Below are 22,170 nucleotides of genomic sequence, written 5' to 3'. Positions count from 1 at the left end.
CCGCAATCACACGTCGGCCGTCAAGGGGGCGTACATGTGTGGCAGAAAGGTGGCTATGATTGGACAGCTGGTCTGTCGGTCAGGAAAGTGGGCGGTATCTGCGCGTATGTAGATCTGTCGCGGACTCGACACTCTGATTGGATAGCCGCCATGTCGTTCAAGTGAAGCGGTGAACACTTGTCACGTAAGTGCATGTGAAGGAGGGCAAGTTCTTGGCTATTGATTGGGTAAACGGGATGTCAGCCACAAAAGATAGGCGGTTTCAGCTGCGATTGGGCTGGAAGACTGTCAGTCACAAGGGGTAGGCGGGCTCTACTCCGGGTGTGCGCGGGTCGGCGCAGCGTGATTGGTTGCGTCTCCTCCCTTTCCGTTTTGTCTGCGTGTGCTGATGGCGGCGATTGGACAGGCACGGGCCAGCCCTGAGAAGGAACGCGGTGTGACTGGCGGGTCGGGAGGAGGCGCCGTCTGATTGGTCGCGTCCCCCCCTCCCCCGGATGTCGGCGCGTGACGACTTTCGCGATTGGATAGCCGGCGCCGTCACTCAAAACCGTCACCGGTCCCTTTGAGCAAGGCGGGGGTGGCGGTGCGTTCCGATTGGTCGCCTCTCCAGGACGACGGCCGTGATTGGACAGCTGCGGCCGTCAGTCAAAACGAGCGCGAGCGGCCGGCCTGGTGGGAGAAGGCGCTCGGACGGACGGTTGGAGTGGCCGCCATTTTGTTCGAGACCCCGCCATTCGATCGGGGGTTTTTTTCAAAAAAAGGGCTTTATATCTGAGGCGATTGGCGTGGGGAGGGAGGGGTGGAGTTATCGATTCGAATCGAGGCGCGTTTTAAAAAATAAAGTGGGGTTGGGGGGGGAGGGACAAAGAAAAATGAAGATCTTCGTGGGTAATATCCCGAGCGAAGGGACGGTGGACGAGCTGAAGACGCTGTTCGGTTACTACGGCACGGTGCGGGAGTGCGACATCATCCGGCATTACGGCTTCGTGCACATGGACAGCGCCGAGGAGGCGAACCAGGCCATCGCCGCGCTCAACCAGTACGAGCTGCACGGCCAGAAGCTCAACGTGGCCGAGTCCCGGCCGCGGCCCGCCGCCGTCACCAAGGTCTACGTGGGTAACCTGGCGGGCGGCTGCAGCAACCAGGAGCTCCGGGCCAAGTTCGAGGAGTACGGCCGGGTGGTGGAGTGCGACATCGTCAAAGGTACCGCCGGCCTCGGCTGGAGGTCGTTTGGGGAGGGGGAGGGTTTTTTTTCCCGCCGCCATGACGCTTCACAGGCCGTTCGGCCCATCGACAGAGCTCACCCCCTTTTTTGGGGGGGGGCAATAGTAGGTGATGGGTTTAGGAGCAAATTGCTGGAATCTGTACTGAAAACAAAAGAGATCCCCCACACACACAGAGAGAGAGAACATGCTCTGTTGTAGGGTCTGCAAGAGGCGCTACAGCAATTCACCAAGGATCCTTCCAAGCCCACCACTGCCTCCATCCAGAAAGGTGAACATGGGCTCGCTGAAGCATTGAGTACAAGAGGTGAATGGGGGTGGGGATGGAGGTGATAGGTCAGAGAGGACGGTGGGGGAAGGTAGCAATGGGGCTGCCTTGAAGAAGTATTCACTCTCTTGCTACAAGAATCTCACGGCGTCTCTACTCTGTGCTACTTTCTCCTCACCCCCACCCTCCTCTCACTTTATCTCTCCACCCTGCCTCGATCCCCGATGAAGGGCTTTTGCCCGAAACGTCTATTTTTCCTGCTCCTCGGCTGCTGCCTGACCTGTTGTGCTTTTCCAGCACCACTCTGACCTAGACTCTGGTTTCCAGCATCTGCAGCCCTTTGGCCCAAACTGTGCCGACCAAAATGTCCGTCCACGCTAACCCTGTTACCATGCACTTGGCTCATATTTCCCAACCTTTCATAATGTCGCCAGTTCCTTCGGTGTCGCTGGGTCAAAATCCTGGATTCCTCCCCTTAATGGGGGGGTGCTGTTGTTGGACTGGGATGGTCAAAGTCAGAAATCCCACAGCACAAGGTTGTAGTCCAACAGGTTTATTTGAATTTGCAAGTTTTTGGAGCGTAGCTCATTCACCTGATGAAGGGGCTATGATCCAAATGCTTGTGCCTTCAGAGCAATTTGTTGGGCGATAATGTGGTGTTGTGTGATTTCTGATTTTTGTCCCTCCCTAGTGGCATGTGGGCTACACTGGTTCAAGAAGGCAGTTCACCACAACCTTCTTGAGGGCATCTTAAGGACGGGAAATAAATGTGGGGCCCAGCCAGCAACTTCAACATCTCTCAAATCAATTTTTTTAAAAAAAATCTGATGGGTTGCTTCATATGCTTGCCTTTATTGATCAGTGCATTGAATATAGGAGTTGGACGGTCATGTTGCAGCTCTACAGGGCATCAGTGAGGCCACTTTTGGAATACTGTGTTCAGTTCTGGCCCCTCCCCCACGGGAAGAGTGTTGTGAAACTTGAAATTGTTCAGAAAAGATTTACAAGGACGTTGCTCGGATTGGAGGGTTTGCGCTATAAGGAAACACTGAACAGATAGGATTTGTTTTCCCTGGAGTGCTGGGGGCACAGGGTAACTTTTTATAGAAGTTTATAAAGTGGCATGGCGGTTTGATGGTTAGCACTGCCTCAGCACTGGGATCTGGATTCAGTTCCACCCTTGGGCAACTGTTCTGTGTGGAGTTTGTTCTATCTGTGTCTGCACAAGTTAACTTTGGATGCTCCAGTTTCCTCCCACAGTCCAAAGATGTGCAGGTTTGGTGGATTGACCATGCTGACATAGTGTCTAGGAATATGCAGGTGAGGTGGGTTGGCCATGGGAAGTGGAGGGTTAGAGAGATAGGGTAGGCGTTGGGATGCTCTTCAGGGAGTCTGTGTGGACTCAATGGGCCAAATGGCCTGCTTCAACGCTGGGGATTCTAAAATCATAGGGGCATATATAGTGAATAGTCAAGGTCCTTCTTTCAGGGTAAGAGAGTCCAAAACTAGAGGGCATAGGTTTAAGGTGAGAGGGGAAAGATTTAAAAGAGACTTAAGGGGCAACTTTTCCATGTAGAGAATGGTGTGTGTATGAAGGCTGGTACAATTACACCATTAAAAGGCATCTGTATGTGTTCGTGAATGGAAGAGTTTTGATGTATATGGGCCAAATGCTTGCAAATGGGAATTGATTGATTTAGGATATCTGGTCAGAATGGGCAAATTGGACCAAATGGTTTGTTTCTATGCTGTCCAGCATAGGACTCTTAAGAGTCATCTAATCTCAACATTAGTTGCTCGCTCTCTCTCTCAGTGGATGCTTCGTGACCTTTTTTTTTATTTTCACCCGGAGGTTTGTTTGATGTCTGCAAAGTAACAAATCAAACTTGCTGCAAGGCTTGCTGAGGGTTTATTCATATTGCAAAATTACCCAAAATAACTGCTGATGCTATAAATCAGCAATAAAAACAGACATTGCTGCAAACGCTCAGTGGGTCTGGCAGCATCTGTGGAGAGCAATCAGAGTTAATAGTTCTGAGGAAGGGTTGCTCAACCTATAAATGTTAACTGATTGATTTCTGTCCACAGATGCTGCCAGACCTGCTGAGCTTTTCCAACAACTTTGTTTTTGTCCTGAATTGTTTTGTGGACAACTTTGCAGCAGAAATACAGACTGTTCTGATAATGTGTTCATGCAATATCTAGTGCTGTTCAGAATGTCTTTCATTTTGTTCTTCCTTGGCCTGGATTTTAAAAAAAGTTATATTTAAAAGCAAATTTACATTTATCATAAATCTCTACATATACACTGTCACAAATGTAGTTTGGTTCTGTATAGTAGCATATCACGTCAACAAACATTTTGAGATTAACTGTACCCCAAAAAACCAAAGGCATCTCTTAATTGGGCAAGACTATATTTATACGCATTGAGGCACTGGGCATGTCTGATAACTGAATGGGCCCCTCCCCCCAATTAACTTTGGCATGAAGACCTCAAACAGTGATCTTTCAACACTGCACCTTGGTGAATCTGCCCCAAACTTTAGAATGTCCCTCAGCACTTAGTCTTGGACATAGGAATGTACCTGTTTGCCGCACTCGATTGAGGTCAGTTTCTTGTTCTGGAAGACCAACAAGTTTTCAGAAGAACACGTTTTGGGTAGACCAAAGAGCATCTTTCACCGAGTTGATGGTCCCCACGGTGCAGACAGGCCTGTTAGCGATGGTTGTCTGGTTGGTGCAGCAACAGCTGTTGGGTGTGAGACCCTTCTCTTTGCTAGTTGCAGTAATGAAAAGACTTTACTAACACCTAAGATGTCGTCTTTTTACTTTTTAGACTATGCTTTTGTGCACATGGAGAAGGAGGAAGATGCAATGCAAGCTATTGCCAGTCTGGATAATCAAGAATTCAACGGGAACAAGCTTCGGGTGCAGCTCTCCCGGTCGACCTATGGGAAGTCTGGTGGGCAACGGGATGTGTGCCAACGTTGTGGAAGGCAGGGTCACCAGGCCCGAGATTGCCATTCAGCACGCTATAACCAGTATAGCCAGTACCAGTACCAGGCTCAATATTACCCCTCTTACTATTCATACTACGATTACGATTATGGCCAAGCTTCCTATTACGATTATTACGAAGATTATCAGACCGCAAGTGCTGCCGCAGCTTACACGCCACTTGAATACGTGAGGGAGAGGAGCCCCAACCGGTTGGGCACATCCGTAGTAGGGGCCAACAACTGCACCCTATACGAACGTACCCGCCTGTCACCACTCACCGTGCCAAAATATCAAACTGAGAAATTCATAGACGATAGCATCAGCAGGTATGTATCTGCTCCAGACCAAAAACCCAGGGAGTCAAAGGGGGACTTCGAGGCTTCTCAGTTGGGGGTTGATGGTTTTAGTGGTGGGGTGGGCAGTTCAGCCTAACCTGTTGTTAATTTTAACATGTCTCTCCATTTCCTCAGGGAATTACTAGCTGTCCCTTGAACATTCTTACTTGGACAGTGCCCTGTTTTTGGAGGGGTAGTGTCAGCTTGGACATCCTGCAGGCTCTGCACTAAGTAATGCAGTTGCCAACCACTGCCACAGAACTATGTATGCAGTGTTGGTAGGAGTGGAGGCCACCTTCCTGCTAACCATGGATGCTTTTTCCTTTTTTGGACATAAAATGGCAAAATACTTCTGTGTGTTGAATATGCAGTTCAGGGGAATTTGGGGGAATAATTGTAGGAAAAATTGTATCCTTCGTTTTAAGCCATGCAAACTAGAGTGAGACAGCTGGCAGCTTTGCAGCTTCCAGAATCTTTGTGGCTGTGGTTGTGCCTGGTGAGTGTGTTGTGAGCTGTGTTAAGATAAGGGCGGTGATATTGTGGGATGAGTGCACAACTATTGCTCTTTCAGAGACCTAGAAGCTGCTGGGCTGTGCAAGGTGATAGTCCATGGAGTTAATACCCTGTGTGTAACCCTATGCAGTACACCTAAAAATTGTTGGCTCATTGGAACAATCAATCTGTCAAGTCAAGACCCCTTCATGTTGAAAATCCTTCCCTATTCCAAGGTCTTAGAGATAAAACAGATTTGTTTACATGGTACCAAGGATAAAGTTATTTCTGGTCTGAACAGCAAAGCTGCTGAGATTATTCTCCATTGAGCAGAGAACTTCAAATTCTCTTCCCCCCCCCCCCCCCCCCCCCCCCCCCCCCCCCCCCCCACCACCACCACCACCTTAATCAAGATTTGATAAGTGAGGTGAGACTTGTTTGGAGAATTGACGTAGACATGAGCAGCAGAGCAGCCTCCTCCTGGTTTTAAAAAACAGTAGCATGATAATTGAATCAAGGCTGCTGAGTGAATGTTGGTGAATGGAGAAAGATTTTGCTGTCTGACTGCACATTGTCACTCAGACCACTGCTCAGTTTTATCAAAAGTATCTCTTATTCCACAAGCGCAAATGGATGGAGCTCCCAATGTTAATGATTTCAAGGACTTTTGCTGATTTTACCCCATTCATTACCACCACTGCATACCTGTTCCTCTGAAAAAGTAATGCCTGTCTCCAATAAGAGACAATCTAGCCACTGCCCCTTGATATTCAATAGTGTTGCCATCGCTGAATCTCCCACTGTCAACATTCTGGGGGTTACCATTGACCAGGAACTCTGTTGCACTTGTCATAAATGGTAGTTACAAGAGCATTTCAGAGGCTATGAATCCTGCACCAAGTAGCTTACTGACTGCCCACTATCTATAAGGCACAGGTCATGTGTGATGGAATACTCCCCACTTGCCTGGATGAGTGCAGCTTCAAAATACTCAGGAAGCTCGACACCGTTCAAGACAGAGCAGCCTCACTTGATTGGCACCGCATCCACTCCCTCCTCCATCAGTGTTCATTAGTAGTGAGTATTACCTGCAAGGTATGCTGCTGAAATTCAATAAAAATCTTTTAGACAGCACCTTTCAAACCCACACCCTGTACCATCTAGAAGGACAAGGGCAGCAGAAACATGAGAATGCTACGATCTGCAAGCTTCCCTCCAAGACACTCCCCATTCTGATTTGAATATATATCACAATTCCTTCAGTGTCACTGGTCCAAAATCCTGGAACCATTGTTTATCTGCCTACAGGGAGAAAGTGAGGACTGCAGATGCTGGAGATCAAAGTCAAAATGTATAGTGCTGGAAAAGCGCAGCCGGTCAGGCAGCGTCTGAGGAGCTGGACGATCAACATTTCAAGCATATGCTCTTCATAAGAGTATTGGACGGGTGCGGGGAGGTGGCTGAGAATGCGATAGGTTGACAAAGGTGAGGGGCGATGATTAGAGATCACAGTGTAGGGTGGAGCTGATGGGTGGAAAGGAAGATGGGGACAGTTCAATAGGGCGGTGCTGAGTTAAAGAGTTGGATCTAGGATAAGGTGGGGGGAGGGGAGATCAGGAGACTGGTGAAATCGACATCGATCCCATGTGCTTGGATGTTCCCAAGGCAGAAGATGTGTTCCTCCTCCAGGCATGGGTTGGCTAGAATTTGGCAGTGGAGAAGGCCCAGGACTTGCATGTCTTTGGCAAAGTGGGAGGAGGAGTTGAAATGTTCGACCACAGGGCAGTGAGGTTGATTGGTGCACATGTCCTGGATGTGTTCTCGGAAATGTTCTGCAAATTGGTGTTCTGTCTCACCAGTGTAGAGGAGACAACATCTGTCAGATGTGAAAGGATCCTTTGGGGCCTTGGTAGGTGTGGGTACTTGTAGTGGCAAGGGAAGGAGCCTGGTGTGTTGGTTGGCAGGCGTGGACCTAATGGTGATGTCGCAGGAGGAATGGTCTCTGCTCAACACGGCTAGGGGTGAGATGGGAAATATATCTCACCCCTCTCCACCCCTGTCTGTGTTCCAGAGAGACCATTCTTTCTGTGACTCCCTCGTTATGACCATGCCCCCCCCCCCAACCACCACCAACCCAACTTGCACTCCCAGCACCTTCCCTTGCTACTGCAAGAGGTGTAAAACCTGCACCCACACCTCCCCTGTAGCCTCCATCCAAGGTCCTGAAGGATCCTTACACATCTGACAGATTTTCCTGGATTTCCAAGCACCTCATCTACTGTGTCCGTTGCTCTCAATGTGGTCTCCTCTAATTGGGGAGACGCAACACCACCTTGTGAAACATTTCAGAGAACATCTCCAGGACACGAGCCCCAATTAACCCCACTGCCCTGTGGCTGAACACTTCAACTCTCTCTCCCAGTCTGCCAAGGACATGCAAGTCCTGGGTCGCTTCCACTGCCAAATTCTAGCCACCCAATGCCTGGAGAAGAAACTGCCTCATTCTCGGTCTTAGGGCTGTACAACCACATGGCATCAATGTGGATTTCGCCAGTTTCCTTATCGCCCCTCTGCCCACCTTAGCCCAGATCCAACGCTCTAATTATGCACTGTTGTCCCTGTCCATCCTCCTTTCCATCTATGCAGACCACCCTCCATTCCAACCTATCACCATCACCCCCCCACCCCACCCCCCCGCACCTGCCTACCTTGATCTACCTATCACATTTCTCAGCTACCTTCCCAGCACCCTCCCGTTCGTCTCAGTTCCCCTCCCCCCACACCCGATGAAGAGCTTATGCTCAAAACGTCGACTCTCCTCGGATGCTGCCTACAATTTATGGACTGCAGCAGTTCAAGAAGGTAGCTCACAACCACCACCTTAAGGGGCAACAAGGATGTGCAATTAATGCTGGCCAGCCAGCAATACCTCATATCTTATGAGAATTTAACGTTCTAAAACTCTTGGCTTATCTTGAGTAAACCATAATGCTGTTGAATGTTAGCCTCATGAGAATTTACTTTTTTTTTAAAAACCTCCCACTTTCCCGATTTGTAGAAGTGTTAGCTTTACAACTCCAAGATACTGAGGTGGGATTTGGAGGGGTGTGTGTATGTCGTGAGGTCCCTGTGGCTATATGCTATCGCTTCACCACCTTATAAGGAAGGTACAGTATTTATCGCTGAGACATTGGCAATTGATATTATGAATGGTATGGCTTCCTTGGTCTTTGGAGGGTGAAAGTGTGCAATGTCAGTGAGCCTCTTTCTATTTACTGCAGAGTTGGGCACCTCCTGGGCTAGTGTGAAGTTTATGGATCCAGTATTTAGGTAGTAGACTTTTGTTAGTGTCTCTTTCTGTCTGATTTCTGGGGTGGGGAGAGTCTGGTGTGTCAAAACCCTTTCACAATTGCACTTGACCATTGCATCTTTGTGTTCTCCGAGATGCAACCCAGTCAGAAGGCTGCAAAACTGCTCGCTTTTGAGAACCCTCTTTTTTTTTTACCCCCAACACGTGTCACAGTTACAATTCTGGGGTGTGTTCTTTCGGCATTCCTCTCCTTGTTTCCTTAAAATCTCCCTGAGGCAAGTGAGGCTTTGCAGACTTGGGAGTAGGCAGATAATTTGTACCCAGGCTTGTGCCTGAGACTGACCACTGGCCAGTGAAACATTCATCTCGGCCTCCCGATGATCTCTGTCTTGCATCCAAGTAGGCTTGATGTGTCACATTTTGACCCCACTTCCATTGCCTCCAACATACCATTACACAGCTCTTTATATTCTGTGAGACTGCAAAACATTTTAATAGTACTCTGCAGTAATATTGCCATCAGTCCATTGTAATTCATAAATTCAAGTTATTCATCATTACTTGCCATCTTGGGCAACAAGGATAAAAAAGCAAAGCAATCTTGAAATTTTACAGTTTAGGAGGTTTTGGACCACATCACAGTCAATGAGATACTTTTGGGCTGTGGTTGCTTGAAGCTTGGCAGGACATGGTCACTGGCTAACGTGCAGCAAGCTCCCTGTTTTGGGTGTCTGAACCCACACAGCACGGGAGAGCAGAAGGACGGCAAGATGTCCTATTCTGCTTTTTCTGAGGAAAAAAAATTGATCCTTTCATTGTGGCAGGAAGGCACATTTTAAGACTAACGCATGAAAGCCCTGTCCTGCTTCTCCCCACATGTCCCATGTGAAAATAAAAACCCCATCCCTGACCACCACCATTTGGAGCCCTGGCAGCCTGGAAATACCCCCCCTAACCTCGGTGAATGCATGAGCAACTTTTCCTTTCCGGCCAACCCTGTATTGACATAATGTGCTTTCTCTCATAGGTATGATCAGTTTGACTACGATAATACTACCGACACCCGCTATGCCCAATGAACCGACGATATCCTCCTTCCTTCTCTTCCTCCTCCGCCGCCGCCGCTCTCCGAACAGAAGTTTGCTCTCTCGAGACGAATACACGACCCCGCGATCGCAGCATGACAGCACCGAGGCATTTAAAAACAAATTTTATTTCTTTCTCAAAAACAAAAAGATACAATCGATGAGCCCTGCCTTGTGATCCATAGGTTCTGTAAACACACTTAAACGCTCTCTTTCTCACTGATGATTGTGATCAGCGATTACTTGTCAGTTTTGTTTTGGTTTTCTTCAAGCCCACCCAGTCACCATTTTCCCCTCCTTTCCCTAGGCCCCTTCAAAACGAAACAAACCTCCCTTTATGCAAGTCCTATCCTTACCAAACACAGGTGCAATTTCCCCTTCCCACGGTGAAGGCCACCTTCCCTTAATGCTCTTCCAGCCCAACACTGCCTTTTAAAGAAGTGGGGAGCCTGTTCTGCTGTTTTCCCTTCCCTTAAGGGACTGATGGCTGTTGTACTCAGTCCTGTGATCTCCAAGTACCATTTGTGATTTGACAGCAGGCTGCTGCTCTCGTGGGGAGCTGCTCTGGTTAGGGCCTGGTGTCCGAATCGTGGATCATACAAGAAGGCAGCTTCAGTCAAGGCACTTTCCTGTTGCTGTGCCACTTTTCCTTGCCTCTGCAAACGCTTAGCCCTCAAGGTGTAAATCTCAGTGGCTGCAGGTGCCTTGCAGAGATTGTGCTGTAAAGCTGAATGGGCTCCCCCCCACTTTAAATAATCTTCACACTTAATTAACTATACCACCACTGTGAATCATCAACCACACAATTCAAAGCCGCGTATCAGGCACTCTGTTTCAGACAGATGCTGCATTCCTGCACCTTGCCAACACTGCTGGGATTCTTGCTGCCAAGGGATGCACAGGAGCAGACAGGCCGTCTCCTGCGTGGTTGTGCTTTCTTTCATTTTAGTGATTTATCCTTCTGCAGCCTCGAGTCCGCTCACAGGCAGGGTGGCAGAGTGCGTGTCCTGTAATTCACCGGCTGGCTTTACAGGTAATGGTCCAATTTTGCTGAGTAACTGATCCCGCATCCCCCTTTTCCCCCACCAGAAAAAAAAATTCTCACTGCTAAATTTCTCCACTGAAAGCAACGGGCATGCTGTCATTGGTACCATCGGATTTGTGTGAAGAGGAAGACAGGGTGGGGAGACTGCAGGCATCTGGGTAACTTCCAGTCTTTGGCTTTTCGGATTGGCTGCATGAGGACAGAATGTATGTTTCCAGGCAGAGTGAGTGTGTGTGTATGTATGTGTGTATACTGGGGAATGTGTGTTTCTTATGATTGCCATGGCAACACTGCCAACATGGGTGACAATTGACTGAATTTCCTCTTGGGCAGTGTCATGGTCCTGTGGACTTAATGTCTGATGGCTAGCTGAAGATTTCTTGAAATGGGTGCTTTTATTTTGGCATTGAGGATATGGTTCAGTCACAATGTCACCTATAGCTGAACCTTAAATTTACCTGAGGTGTTACAAATGACCTTCTGGATAATGACAATGGGGAACTGCCACCTCAAAGAACAGACCCAGAGTGATCTGGTGTCTTGGCTGAGGGTGAATGGTGAAAGAGAAACAGCAAACTAGGGTTTTCTGTGGGCTGTTGAGTGGGAGGAGAGAGTGGAAGAGTAGAAGAATGGGGGGGGTGGGGGGGTGAGTTTACATATCTGATGTTACACAATTTAAAATAAGGCTTGTTTAATTTTCTTACACTATGATAATGATTTAGTTTGTCATAATTGCCTACACTAGAGAACCAGTGTCTGAAATTAGAGTTGGACAGGGATGGGGAGGGCTGTTTGTATCGTAACATGTAGTGAAAATTAAATAAAATTAGTCTGAAATATCTTTTCACGTGTCTGTCTTGACTTGATTTTTTCACTCTTCAAGCAGTGCTATCATCCACCTCCATCCTCAGAAGACATAGTATCAATTAAGAGTGCATTGCAGTTCTAGAAAAGAGTACATCCCAGAAGGGTTAAGAACAAGCGTTAAGTCAAAGCATTTACATTGCTTAGTGTAATCTATAAGCCACCAACTTTGTCAGAGGAACAATTCTACAAGTCCATTAGGTCTAAAAGTTATAATGAAGGTACTTCAAATATGGGTGATTGTTGTGTTGGGGACAGATGCATAGTTCCTGCAGTACATTCAAGAGACCACCCGACATTAAGTCTTTAGCTAGAGGTGGCACAGTTAGATTTGGTTCCTGGGAATGACCTGAGCCAAACTGATTTTTAGTGAGGGAACATTTGGGGGGGGTGGGGTGGTCACTATTGCAAGATTTAAGGACAATGGAAAAAGGATCATGAATAAGCCAGGTAAGAATGATCAGTTGAAAGAAAGCAAACTTCACGAGGATGATTGGAGTTGAGGATGGACAGCAAAGATGGTAGCTTAAAAAGTGGGCTACCTTAAAAGCGATTTGTTCTCAATCAAGAGACGTTTCCTTGAAAGGGAAAATCGGAGCAAATAAACCCATGGGTGATAAGAGGTAGAAATTATAAAGAAAGAAAAAATGTGTTTATGATATGTCGAATTTGAGAAGTACAGTTGAGAGCCAAGCTGAAGATAGGAGATTCAGGAGAAATGAGAAAACGAGAGTATATTGTTAGGAAGGTGTAGAAGTGCACTGTACCTTTAAGAAAGTTTTAAAAGCGAGCAGAACTACCTAACAGCACCAAGTGTTCTGATCAAGATACAGTGTAACCTTTTGGTCCAGCGGCGAGAGTAGCTGGTTGCCTGGAGACAAAAACAAATTTGAATTAAGCCAATCAATTTAAATTATATTCCAAAATAATCCAAATTCAAATCGAGTTTGAATGTAGTATATTGACATTATTAAAAGCCAGTGACAATCCGATGCTTTGGGGATATAAGACCGGGGGGAAATTGAACAGTTGAGAGGAGAACTGTCAAGCCACCAGCGTATACAGACTGCCCAAAACACGCGTCTCTTAAAGGTACATTTATCTACCAACGACTTGTGAAAGAGAAATCCCTAAGAAGAAGAAAATCTCTAGAGGAAGATAGAGAGAAGATTCGATTGCTGCCTGGTTTTGAAATTTGAATTTTTGGTAGATCTTAATTGGGAGTTCGTGGGACTACTATTACAGAAGAGAAAGTAAAAGATAGGTTAGAGGGAGGAGTTGTAAATAGTTGGTAGTTAAACGAGAAACTCACAATTGGTGTGTTGCCTCTGACGTGCCAAGGTTCATGATGTCTCTGATCATGTTTTTGGTATCCTTGAGGGGGTGGGGGAGCAAGTCCTGACTATCAAGTCATAGTCCATATAGGCACCAATAACATAGCTAGGAAGAAAAGTGGAGATCTAAGGCAGAAATTCAGGGAGCTAGGGTGGAATCTTAGAGCTAGAACAAACAGTTGTTATCTCCCCAACATCGACTGGGAATACTATAGTTCAAGTAGTTTAGATGGATAAGTTTTTGTTCAACGTTTGCAGGAGGGTTTTCTAACACAGTATGTAGACAAGGGTGATGTCGTATTGGATTTGGTACTGGGGAATGAACTGAGCCGAGTTTTAAGTTAGCCAGAAAAGCTATACAGAGAGGGCTAAGATGAGCTAGGAGTGGACATGAGAAGTTGTTGGCGGATATAATCAAGGGAAACCCTAAGGCCTTTTATAGGTATATCAGGAATAAAAGAATGACAAGTGTAGGATTAGGGCCAATCAAAGATAGCAGTGGAAAGTTGTGTGTGAATCTGAGGACCTAGAGCAAGTGCTTAAAGAATACTTTTCATCAGTATTCACATTGGAAAAGGGCAATATTAGTGAGAATACAGAGATATAGGCTACTAGTTTAGGTGGGATTGCGGTTGACAATGAGGAGGTTTTGGGAGATCTGAAAATAGATAAAACCCCTGGGCCGGATAGGATTTATCCTTGGATTCTCTGGGAAGCCAGGGAGGATATTGCAGAGCCTTTGGCCTTGATTTTTATGTCATCATTGTCAACAGGACCGTACCAAAAGACTGGAGGATAGCAAATGTTCCCTTGTTTAAGAAGGGGAGTCGAGACAACCCTGGTAATTATAGGCCAGTGAGCCTTACTTTGGTTGGAAGGTAAGGTGTTGGAAATGGTTATAAGAGATAGGATTTATAATCATCTGGAAAGGAATAATTTGCTTAGAGATAGTCAACATGGTTTTGTGAAGGGTAGGGCATGCCTAACTAATCTTATTGAGTTCTTTGAGAAGGTGACAAAACAGGTGGTTAAAGGTAAAGCAGTTGATGTAGTGTATATGGACTTCAATAAGGCATTTAATAAGGTTTCACACAGTAGACTATCACACAAAATATGAAGTTTTGGCATTGAAAGTAATTTAGCGAATTGGAACAGAAATCGGCTACTGAAAGAAGACGGGGTGGTTGATGGGAAATGTTTATCCTGGAGCTCAGTTACCAGTGGTATGCCGCAAGAATCTGTTTTGGGGCCACTGCTGTTTGTCATTTTTATAAATGATCTGGATGTGGGCGTAGAAGGGTGGGTTGGTAAATTTGCGGATGACACTAAGGGAGGCAAGTTGTAGATGGTGCTGAAGGATGTTGTGGGTTACAGAGGGACATGCATAAGATGCAGAGCTGGATGGAGAAGTGACAAATGGAGTTTAATGTGGAGAAGTGTGAGGTAGTTCACTTCAGAAGAAATAACAGCAATGCAGAGTACTGGGCTAATGGTAAAATTCTTGGCAGTGCAGATGAACAGAGAGAACTTGGTGTCCAGGTACATAAATCCTTGAAAGTTTCCACCTAGGTTGATAGGGTTCTTAAGAAGGCATAGGGTGTGTTGGCGTTTATTGGTAGGGTGATTGAATTTCGGAGCCACGAGGTCCTGTTTCAGCTGTACAAGACACTGGTATGGCAGCACCTGGAGTATTGCATACAGTTCTGGTCACTGCATTATAAGAAAGATGTGGAAGCTTTGGAAAGGGTTTATTGGAGATTTACTAGGATGTTGCCTGGTATGGAAGGAAGGTCTTACGAGGAAAGGCTGAGGCAACTGAGGGCTGATTTCGTTGGAGTAAAGAAGGTTGGGAGGTGACTTAACCGATACATATAAGATAATCAGAGGGTTAAATAGGGATGGTGAAGGCTACCACAAGGGGACATAGCTTTAAATTGAGGGGTGATAGATTTAGGACAGATATCACAGGTAGTTTATTTACTCAGAGAGTAGTAGGGCCATGGGATGGCTGCCTGCAATAGTTGTAGACTTGCCCACATTAAGGGCATTTAAATGGGCATTGGACATACGTATGGATAGTAATGGAACTATGTAGGTTAGATGGGCATCAGGTTAATTTCACAGGTTGGCGCAGCATCGAGGGCCAAAAGACCTGTACTGTGCTGTAATGTTCAATGTTCTAATTATTCTCTGTTAGGCTTTTAAGTAAAAATAAATTTTAGTTTTTACTTCAAATAGTTCTTGGCCTCTTGAATTTTAACAGATTACTGCACGGGATAAATCTTTTCTGTGTTGCTGGTTTAAAATTAACAAGAGGGGGTTTACCCCGTGTTGTAACAATATAAGACTGATGGAATTTCAAAACATTCTATGGACATATCTGAAAGGGTGGTGAAAGAGTGGAGCTGATTAGGGAGAGGATATCAAGGATGTGGTTGAAGTGACTTTGCGCCTGCTTTTACCAAAGAGGAAGACGCTTCCCAGGGGAAAATTCAGTAGGCAGGTTTAAAACTGCGAAGGAAAATAAATTGGATAGATTGTCCTTAACAGTTGAAAAAGCACCAGGACCACAGGAGATGCATCCAAGGTTAGAAAGGCAAGTGACAATGGAAATTGCATAGGTGCTGGCAATATTTCTTTTCAGTCTTCCTTAGACCCTGGGACAGTATTAGATAAATGGAGAATTACAAAGGTTCAAAAAAGCATGCTAGATTAGCCCAAACCATTACAGACTAGTCAGTTTAACATTGTTAGTTGGGGAAACCTCTAATAGTGAAAGCTCAAAACAAAATTGTCAGTTATGTGGTTGAACGTGGGTTAATTGAGGAGCTCAAATGGAATCATTTGAGCATTGCTTTGTTAAAGTTTTTTGTCTTGCCCCTCAGGGCAATTTGAAATAATATCTATTCAGAGACTGAAAGATGTGCAGACTAGGAGGATTAGCCATGGGAAATGCAACGTTATAGGTTGGGGGGGGCGGGGTTTGGGTGGGAAGTTCTTTGGAGGGGGAGTGTGGATTCAAGAGTCTGTTTTCAGACCATAGAGATTCTATGAGGGCAAATAACATTTAAACTGTAAAAGGAAGGGGCTGATTATTGGAAAGTGGACTCTGGTAGAGTTTTTACCATGAAGAATGCAGGAGTTTCACGATGATTGATAGTTAACTGCCAAGCTTTGCTTAAGATTGAACCAGGCAGTTGACTGGTCAAGGTATCCCCAGAGAAATCCTGTCACATATTTTGTTTGGAGTTGAAATAGGTGCAGTGTGTTCTTTCTGTCTACAAAAAGCAGAGCCTAAGGCATTAACACAGCTGGCTTCCAGGACATGCAAAAGCACCACACACTGAGACTTACTGATAATCCTGATAAGTGCAAGAGAAAACGGAATATGTCTTTTTTTTAAAAGAATACTAGCACTGTACTACTAAATGACTATCAGTGTGGATTTCTTCAGGTAGAATCATCTTTAACTGATTAACTAGAACTTTTTCTCACAGGTAACAGATTTGGTTAGGACAGTGCCGTTGATCTGGATATTTGGATGTCCAGAGGCAGTTAATACAGTGACATAAGCAGACTTGAGAGGAAGGCTTGAGATCATGCAATAAAAAGATAGTAGCAACGTGGATACACATTGGCTGAGGAACAGGAAAGGATAACATGTTATGGATTTTTGTTTGGAATGGGGTTAGGTTTGGAGGATCAGTGTTTGGACCCTTGATATAGTGATCTGCATCAGACCTAGGAGAATAGGGAATAATTTCGAAATTTGTGGATGGTATGAAACTGAGAAGCATTGTAAACTGAGGAGGGTAATATAGACAGGTAAGATGGTGGAGGTGAAGAATGGCAGATGCTCAATGCAGTGAAGTGTGAGGTGATGCATTTTACAAGGAAGAACATGGGGACAGCTTATAACATAGGGTATAATGAAAGAGAAATTAGGAACAGAGAGACTCTACCAGAGTCCACTTTCCAACTAATCAGCACCTTCCTATTACAGTTTAAATGTTATTTGCCCTCATAGAATCTCTACGGTCTGAAAACAGACCCTTTTGAATCCACACTACCCCTCCAAAGAACTTCCCACCCAAACCGCCCCCCCCCCCAACCTATAACGTTGCATTTCCCATGGCTAATCCACTCGTCTGCACACCTTTGGATCTCTAAGCAGATATTATTTAAAGTTGGCCTGAGGGGCAAGGCAAAAAGCTTTAACAAAGCAATGCTCAAATGATTCCATGCTGGTGCTCCTTAATTAACCCATGTTCATCCACACAACTGACAATTTTGTTTTGAGCTTTCACTATTAGAGGTTTCCCAACTAACAATGTTAAACTGACTAGTCTGTAATGGCTTGGGCTAACCTAGCATGCTTTTTTGAATCTTTGTAATTCTCCATTTCTCTAATGCTATCCCAGGGTCTAAGGAAGTCTGAAAAAAATATTGCCAGCACCTATGCAATTTCCATTGTCACTTCCTTTTCTAACCTTGATTGCATCCCCTCTGGTCCTGATGCTTTTTCGACAATTAGGGACAATCTATCCAATATATTTTCCTTAGCAGTTTTAAACTTGTCTCTTGAATTTGCCGTGGGTAACATCTTCCTCTTTGGTAAAAGCAGGTGCAAAGTATATATTTAGTGTAGTTTGTATGTGTGCAAAAGTTATAGAGTTATACAGCTTGAAAACACAACTGGTCCATGCCAACCATAATCCCAAACTAAACCAGTCCCATTTGCATGTTCCTGGCCCATATCTCTCACCTTTCCTATTCGCGTACACATCCAGCTGATTTTTAAATCTTGTAATTGCATCCACACTTACCACTTGCTTTGTAATTTAATTTGTATCACAGATTTCATTGTAGGGCATAAGAATATGAGGAAGAAGGTTATGATGAACTTGTGTAAGGAGTATTGCATGTAGTTCTGGGTGTTGCTTCTTAAGAAAGATATGAAGATATTGGAGAGAGTGCACAGTGATTTATGAGAATAATTCCGAGGTGAGGAATCATAATAATGAAGATTGGTTGACAAATCTGAGAGCATTCTCATTGGCAAAGAGAAAGCTGAGAGGCGATTGGATCGGATCAGGACCTGTCTTGTCAGAATAAAAACGTAGACAATGAACACCCCTGACAGGATGGTAGATGAAACGGCATAGATTTTGAGTACATCAGCAAAAGCAGGGTGAGGAAAACCCTCACCAAACTGAGTGGTTGGATCTGGAATGTGCTGTCTGACAGTGTGATTGAAGTAGATTCAATTGAGGGATTCAAAAGGGAATTAGATGGTTATTCGCAAAGGATCAATGGCCAGGTTTATGGGGAGAACTCATGAAAATGGCACCAGAAGAATTGCTCTTTGAAGGAGCTGGCTCAGTCACAATAGTCCAAATGGCTTCCTCCTGCTCTGTAAGAATTCTGTGACTCTCAAACTCAAACCACCTTTGTCTTCTACTGCCTTTTTAACACACTGATCTTATCTGTTGGAATTGTCCCCATCCCAAAGATCTGAACTTGGTGTTGGTCATGACTGCCTTTACTCTCTCTGAGTAAGGAAGTTGCAGGTTTAAACCCTGCTCCAGGGACCTGAGATGAAAATGAAGGCTGACACTTCCCTCAGTGTTGCAGAGTCAGCAGGGTCTGGTGGTTCAGACATGTTTATTTAAGATGTGAAATGGTTGATGCCAGTTGACAGTGCCAGTGGTGACAGAGCCTGCACCAGCATGCACAGGAGTGGGGAGGAACCTCCATTGTTAAAATGGGAACCTGTTAAAATGATAGGGAATTGCATTTTATTATCATCTTCAATCCTCATGTCTAACCACAGAAGAGCAAACAGTGATTTTGTACATGAACGGTCTGTCAAGGGATGTGCATGGAGAATCTATTCTCCGTTTCCAATAGCAATTCTGTCATAGAGTCGTACAGCTCAGAAACAGATTGTACAGTCCAATCATCCATGCCGACCAGATATCCTAATTTAATCAAGTCTCATTTGCCAGCATTTGGTCCATATCCCTCTAAACCCTTCCTATTCATATACGCAATCCAGGTGCCTTTGACATGTTGTAATTATACCAGCCTCCACCACTTCCTCTGGCAGTTCATTCCGTACATACACCACCCTCTGCATGAACAAGATGCTCCTTAGATCCTTATTAAATCTTTCCCCTCTCACTTTAAACCTATGCCCTCTAGTTTTGGACTTGACTATTCACCCTGTCAATGCCCTTTGCGCTTTTATAAACCCCCCCAGCCTCCGACGCCCCAGCCTATTCAGCCTCTCTGTATAGCTCAAACCCTCTAACCCTGGCAACATCCTTGTAAATCTTTGCTGCACTCTTTCAAGTTTCACAACATCTTTTTTATAGCAAGGAGACCAGATATGAATGTGGTATTCCAAAAGTGGCTTAATCAATATCCTGTACAGCCACAACATGACCTCCCAACTCCTATACTCAATGCTCTGGTCAATAAAGACAAGTGTACCCTGTCTGCCTGTGACCCCACCTGCAAGGAATTATGAACCTGCACTCCAAGGTCTCTTTGCTCAGCAACACTTCCTAGGACCCTACCGTTAAGTGTATAGTTCCTGCCCTGATTTACCTGACCAAAATGTAACATCTCACATTTATATAAATTAAACTTAATCTGCCACTCCTCCATCTGATGATGGTCCTCTGAGATAACCTTCTTCACTATCCACTACACCACCAATTTCGGTGTCATCTGCAAACTTACTAACCATTCCTCCTGTACTCACAAAAGCCACGGGGAGTACAGTAAGTGCATTTTACAGGAAAAGTAGAATTCAACAAGGTGGGGCATTAAAGAGAAAAGAGAGGTAAGAATAATTGGGAATATTAACGGGTGATGGGACAGTGGGAATAGATTGTGTGGGATGTTAAAGGAGATGGGGTGCAGAGTGGGATAAACTGAGTCGAATATTAAAGAGTACAATTACTAAGGAGCAGAATGGAATTAGACAGTCGATTATATAAAGGTTTGCAGAATGATGGGGGGAATGTGATTAGATTGAGTGAGGTATAAAGAGGGTGGAGTGTAAGGGGGAGAATGGGTTGAGCTGAAAATGTGTTGCTGGTTAAAGCGCAGCAAGTCAGGCAGCATCCAAGGAAATTTGACGTTTCGGGCATAAGCCCTTCATCAGGAATGAATCAGCCCTTCCTGATGAAGAGCTTATGCCCGAAACGTCGAATTTCCTGTTCCTTGGATGCTGCCTGACCTGCTGCACTTTAACCAGCAACACATTTTCAGCTCTGATCTCCAGCATCTGCAGACCTCACTTTTTACTCGGAGAATGGGTTGAGTTCAGGTGGGATAATAAAGGATGCAGGCAGTGAAGGGGATAGTAGGTGAGAACATGTAACAGTACAGCACAGGAGCGGGCCCTTTGGCGAATGATGTTGTGCCCAACATGATGGCAAATTAAACTAATCCTTTCGGCCTGCCCTTGGTCCATACCCATCCATGTCTTTCTTATTCATGTGCTTATCTAAAGTCCCCTAAACACCCCTATTGCATCTGTCTTCACCACCATCCCAGGCAGTGCGTTCCACCCTCTGTGTAAAAACAACTTGCCCCTCACATCTCCTTTGAACCTTTCCCCCTCTCACCTTAAGTGCATGCTCCCCAGTATTAGACATTTCAACTCTGGGAAAACGATTCTGACCATCAACCCTGTATCTGTGCATCTCATAATTTGATAGACTTCTATCAAGTCTCCCCTCAGCCTCCAGAGAAGACAACCTGAGTTTTTCCAGCCTCTCTTACACCTCATATCCTCTAATCAAGGCAGCATCCTAGTAAATCTCTTTTGACCCACTCCAAAACCTCCACATCCTTCCTTTAGTGTGGCGACCAGAATCGAACACAATACTTTCAGTATGGCCTAGCCAAAGTTATATAACATGACATCCTGAATTTTGTACTCAATTCCCTGACCAATAAAGGCAAGCATGCCAAACGCCTTCTTTACCATCCTATCCACTTGCATGGCCACTTTCAGAGAGCTATGGAATTGAACCCCAAGATCCCTCTGTCTATTAATGCTGTTTCAAGTCCTGCCTGAGGTAACGTGGTGGCTCAGTGGTTAGCACTGCTGCCTCACAGCGCCAGGGTTCCAGGTTCGATTCCAGCCTCGGATGGGCGTCTGTGTGGAGTTAGCACATTCTCCCTGTGTCTGTGTGCAAGTTGGGTGAATTGGCCATGCTAAATTGCTCATGGTATTCAGGGACGGAGGTGAGGTGCATTAGTCAGGGATAAATGCAGAGTAATAGGGTTGGGGAATGGGTCTGGATGGGTTTCTCTTCAGAGGGATGGTGTGGACTTGTTTGGCCAAAATAGCCTGTTTCCACACTGTAGGGATTAACTGTATATTTTTCCTTAACACTTAATTCAGATAAATGTAAGATGCTGCAGGACTTATATACTTAATAGTGAGGTCCTAGGGAGAGTTGCTGAACAAAGAGACCTTGTAGTGCAGGTTCATAGCTCCTTGAAAGTGGAGTCGCAGGTAGATAGGATAGTGAAGAAGGTGTTTGGTATGCTTTCTTTTATTGGTCAGAGTATTGAGTACAGGAGCTGGGAGGTCATGTTGTGGCTGTACAGGCCACTGTTGGAATATTGCATGCAATTCTGGTCTCCTTCCTATCAGAAAGGTATTGTGAAACTTAAAAGGATTTAGAAAGGATTTACAAAGATGTTGCCAGGGTTGGAGGGTTTGAGCTATAGGAAGAGGCTGAACAGGCTGGGGCTGTTTCCCCTGGAGCGTCGGAGGTTGAGGGGTGACCTTACGGAGGTTTACAAAATTATGAGGGGCATGGATAGGGTAAATAGGCATAGTCTTTTCCTGGGGTGGGGGAGTCCAGAACTAGAGGGCATAGGTTTAGGGTGAGAGGGGAAAGATATAAAAGAAACCTAAGGGGCAACTTTTTCATACAGAGGGTGGTACGTGTATGGAATGAGCTGCCAGAGGAAGTGGTGGAGGCTGATACAATTACAACATTTAAGAGGCATTTGGATGGGTATATGAATAGGAAGGGTTTAGGGGGATATGGGCCGGGTGCTGGCAGGTGGGACTAGATTGGGTTGGGATCCCTGGTCGGCATGAACAGGGTTGGACCGAAGGGTCTGTTTCCGTGCTGTACATCTCTATGACTCAACGCAGCATCTCACACTTACCCGG

The 22,170-nt window shown here is 45.4% G+C and overlaps 1 protein-coding gene across 2 annotated transcripts; it reads left to right on the top strand.

Moving 5' to 3' along the window:
- The first annotated feature begins 641 nt into the window (after positions 1-641).
- Positions 642-11,602, top strand: LOC132836109 (RNA-binding protein 4B-like). Of its 2 annotated transcripts, none has more exons than XM_060855383.1 (3): positions 642-1,203; positions 4,331-4,820; positions 4,965-5,679. In XM_060855383.1, the coding sequence occupies exons 1-3, from the start codon at positions 873-875 to the stop codon at positions 4,984-4,986; spliced, it is 843 nt and encodes a 280-aa protein (XP_060711366.1). In that variant the 5' UTR covers positions 642-872; the 3' UTR covers positions 4,987-5,679. The 2 variants fall into 2 exon arrangements, with proteins under 2 accessions (XP_060711366.1, XP_060711365.1); XM_060855382.1 differs by lacking the exon at positions 4,965-5,679 and adding an exon at positions 9,659-11,602 and having other exon boundaries at positions 643-1,203.
- Positions 11,603-22,170: the final 10,568 nt, after the last annotated feature.

This window comes from Hemiscyllium ocellatum, chromosome 46 (assembly GCF_020745735.1).
Source record: "Hemiscyllium ocellatum isolate sHemOce1 chromosome 46, sHemOce1.pat.X.cur, whole genome shotgun sequence".
NCBI classification, from domain to species: domain Eukaryota; kingdom Metazoa; phylum Chordata; class Chondrichthyes; order Orectolobiformes; family Hemiscylliidae; genus Hemiscyllium; species Hemiscyllium ocellatum.
The sequence above is the reverse complement of the archived record's forward strand: the minus strand, read 5'-3'. Positions and strand labels throughout refer to the sequence as shown.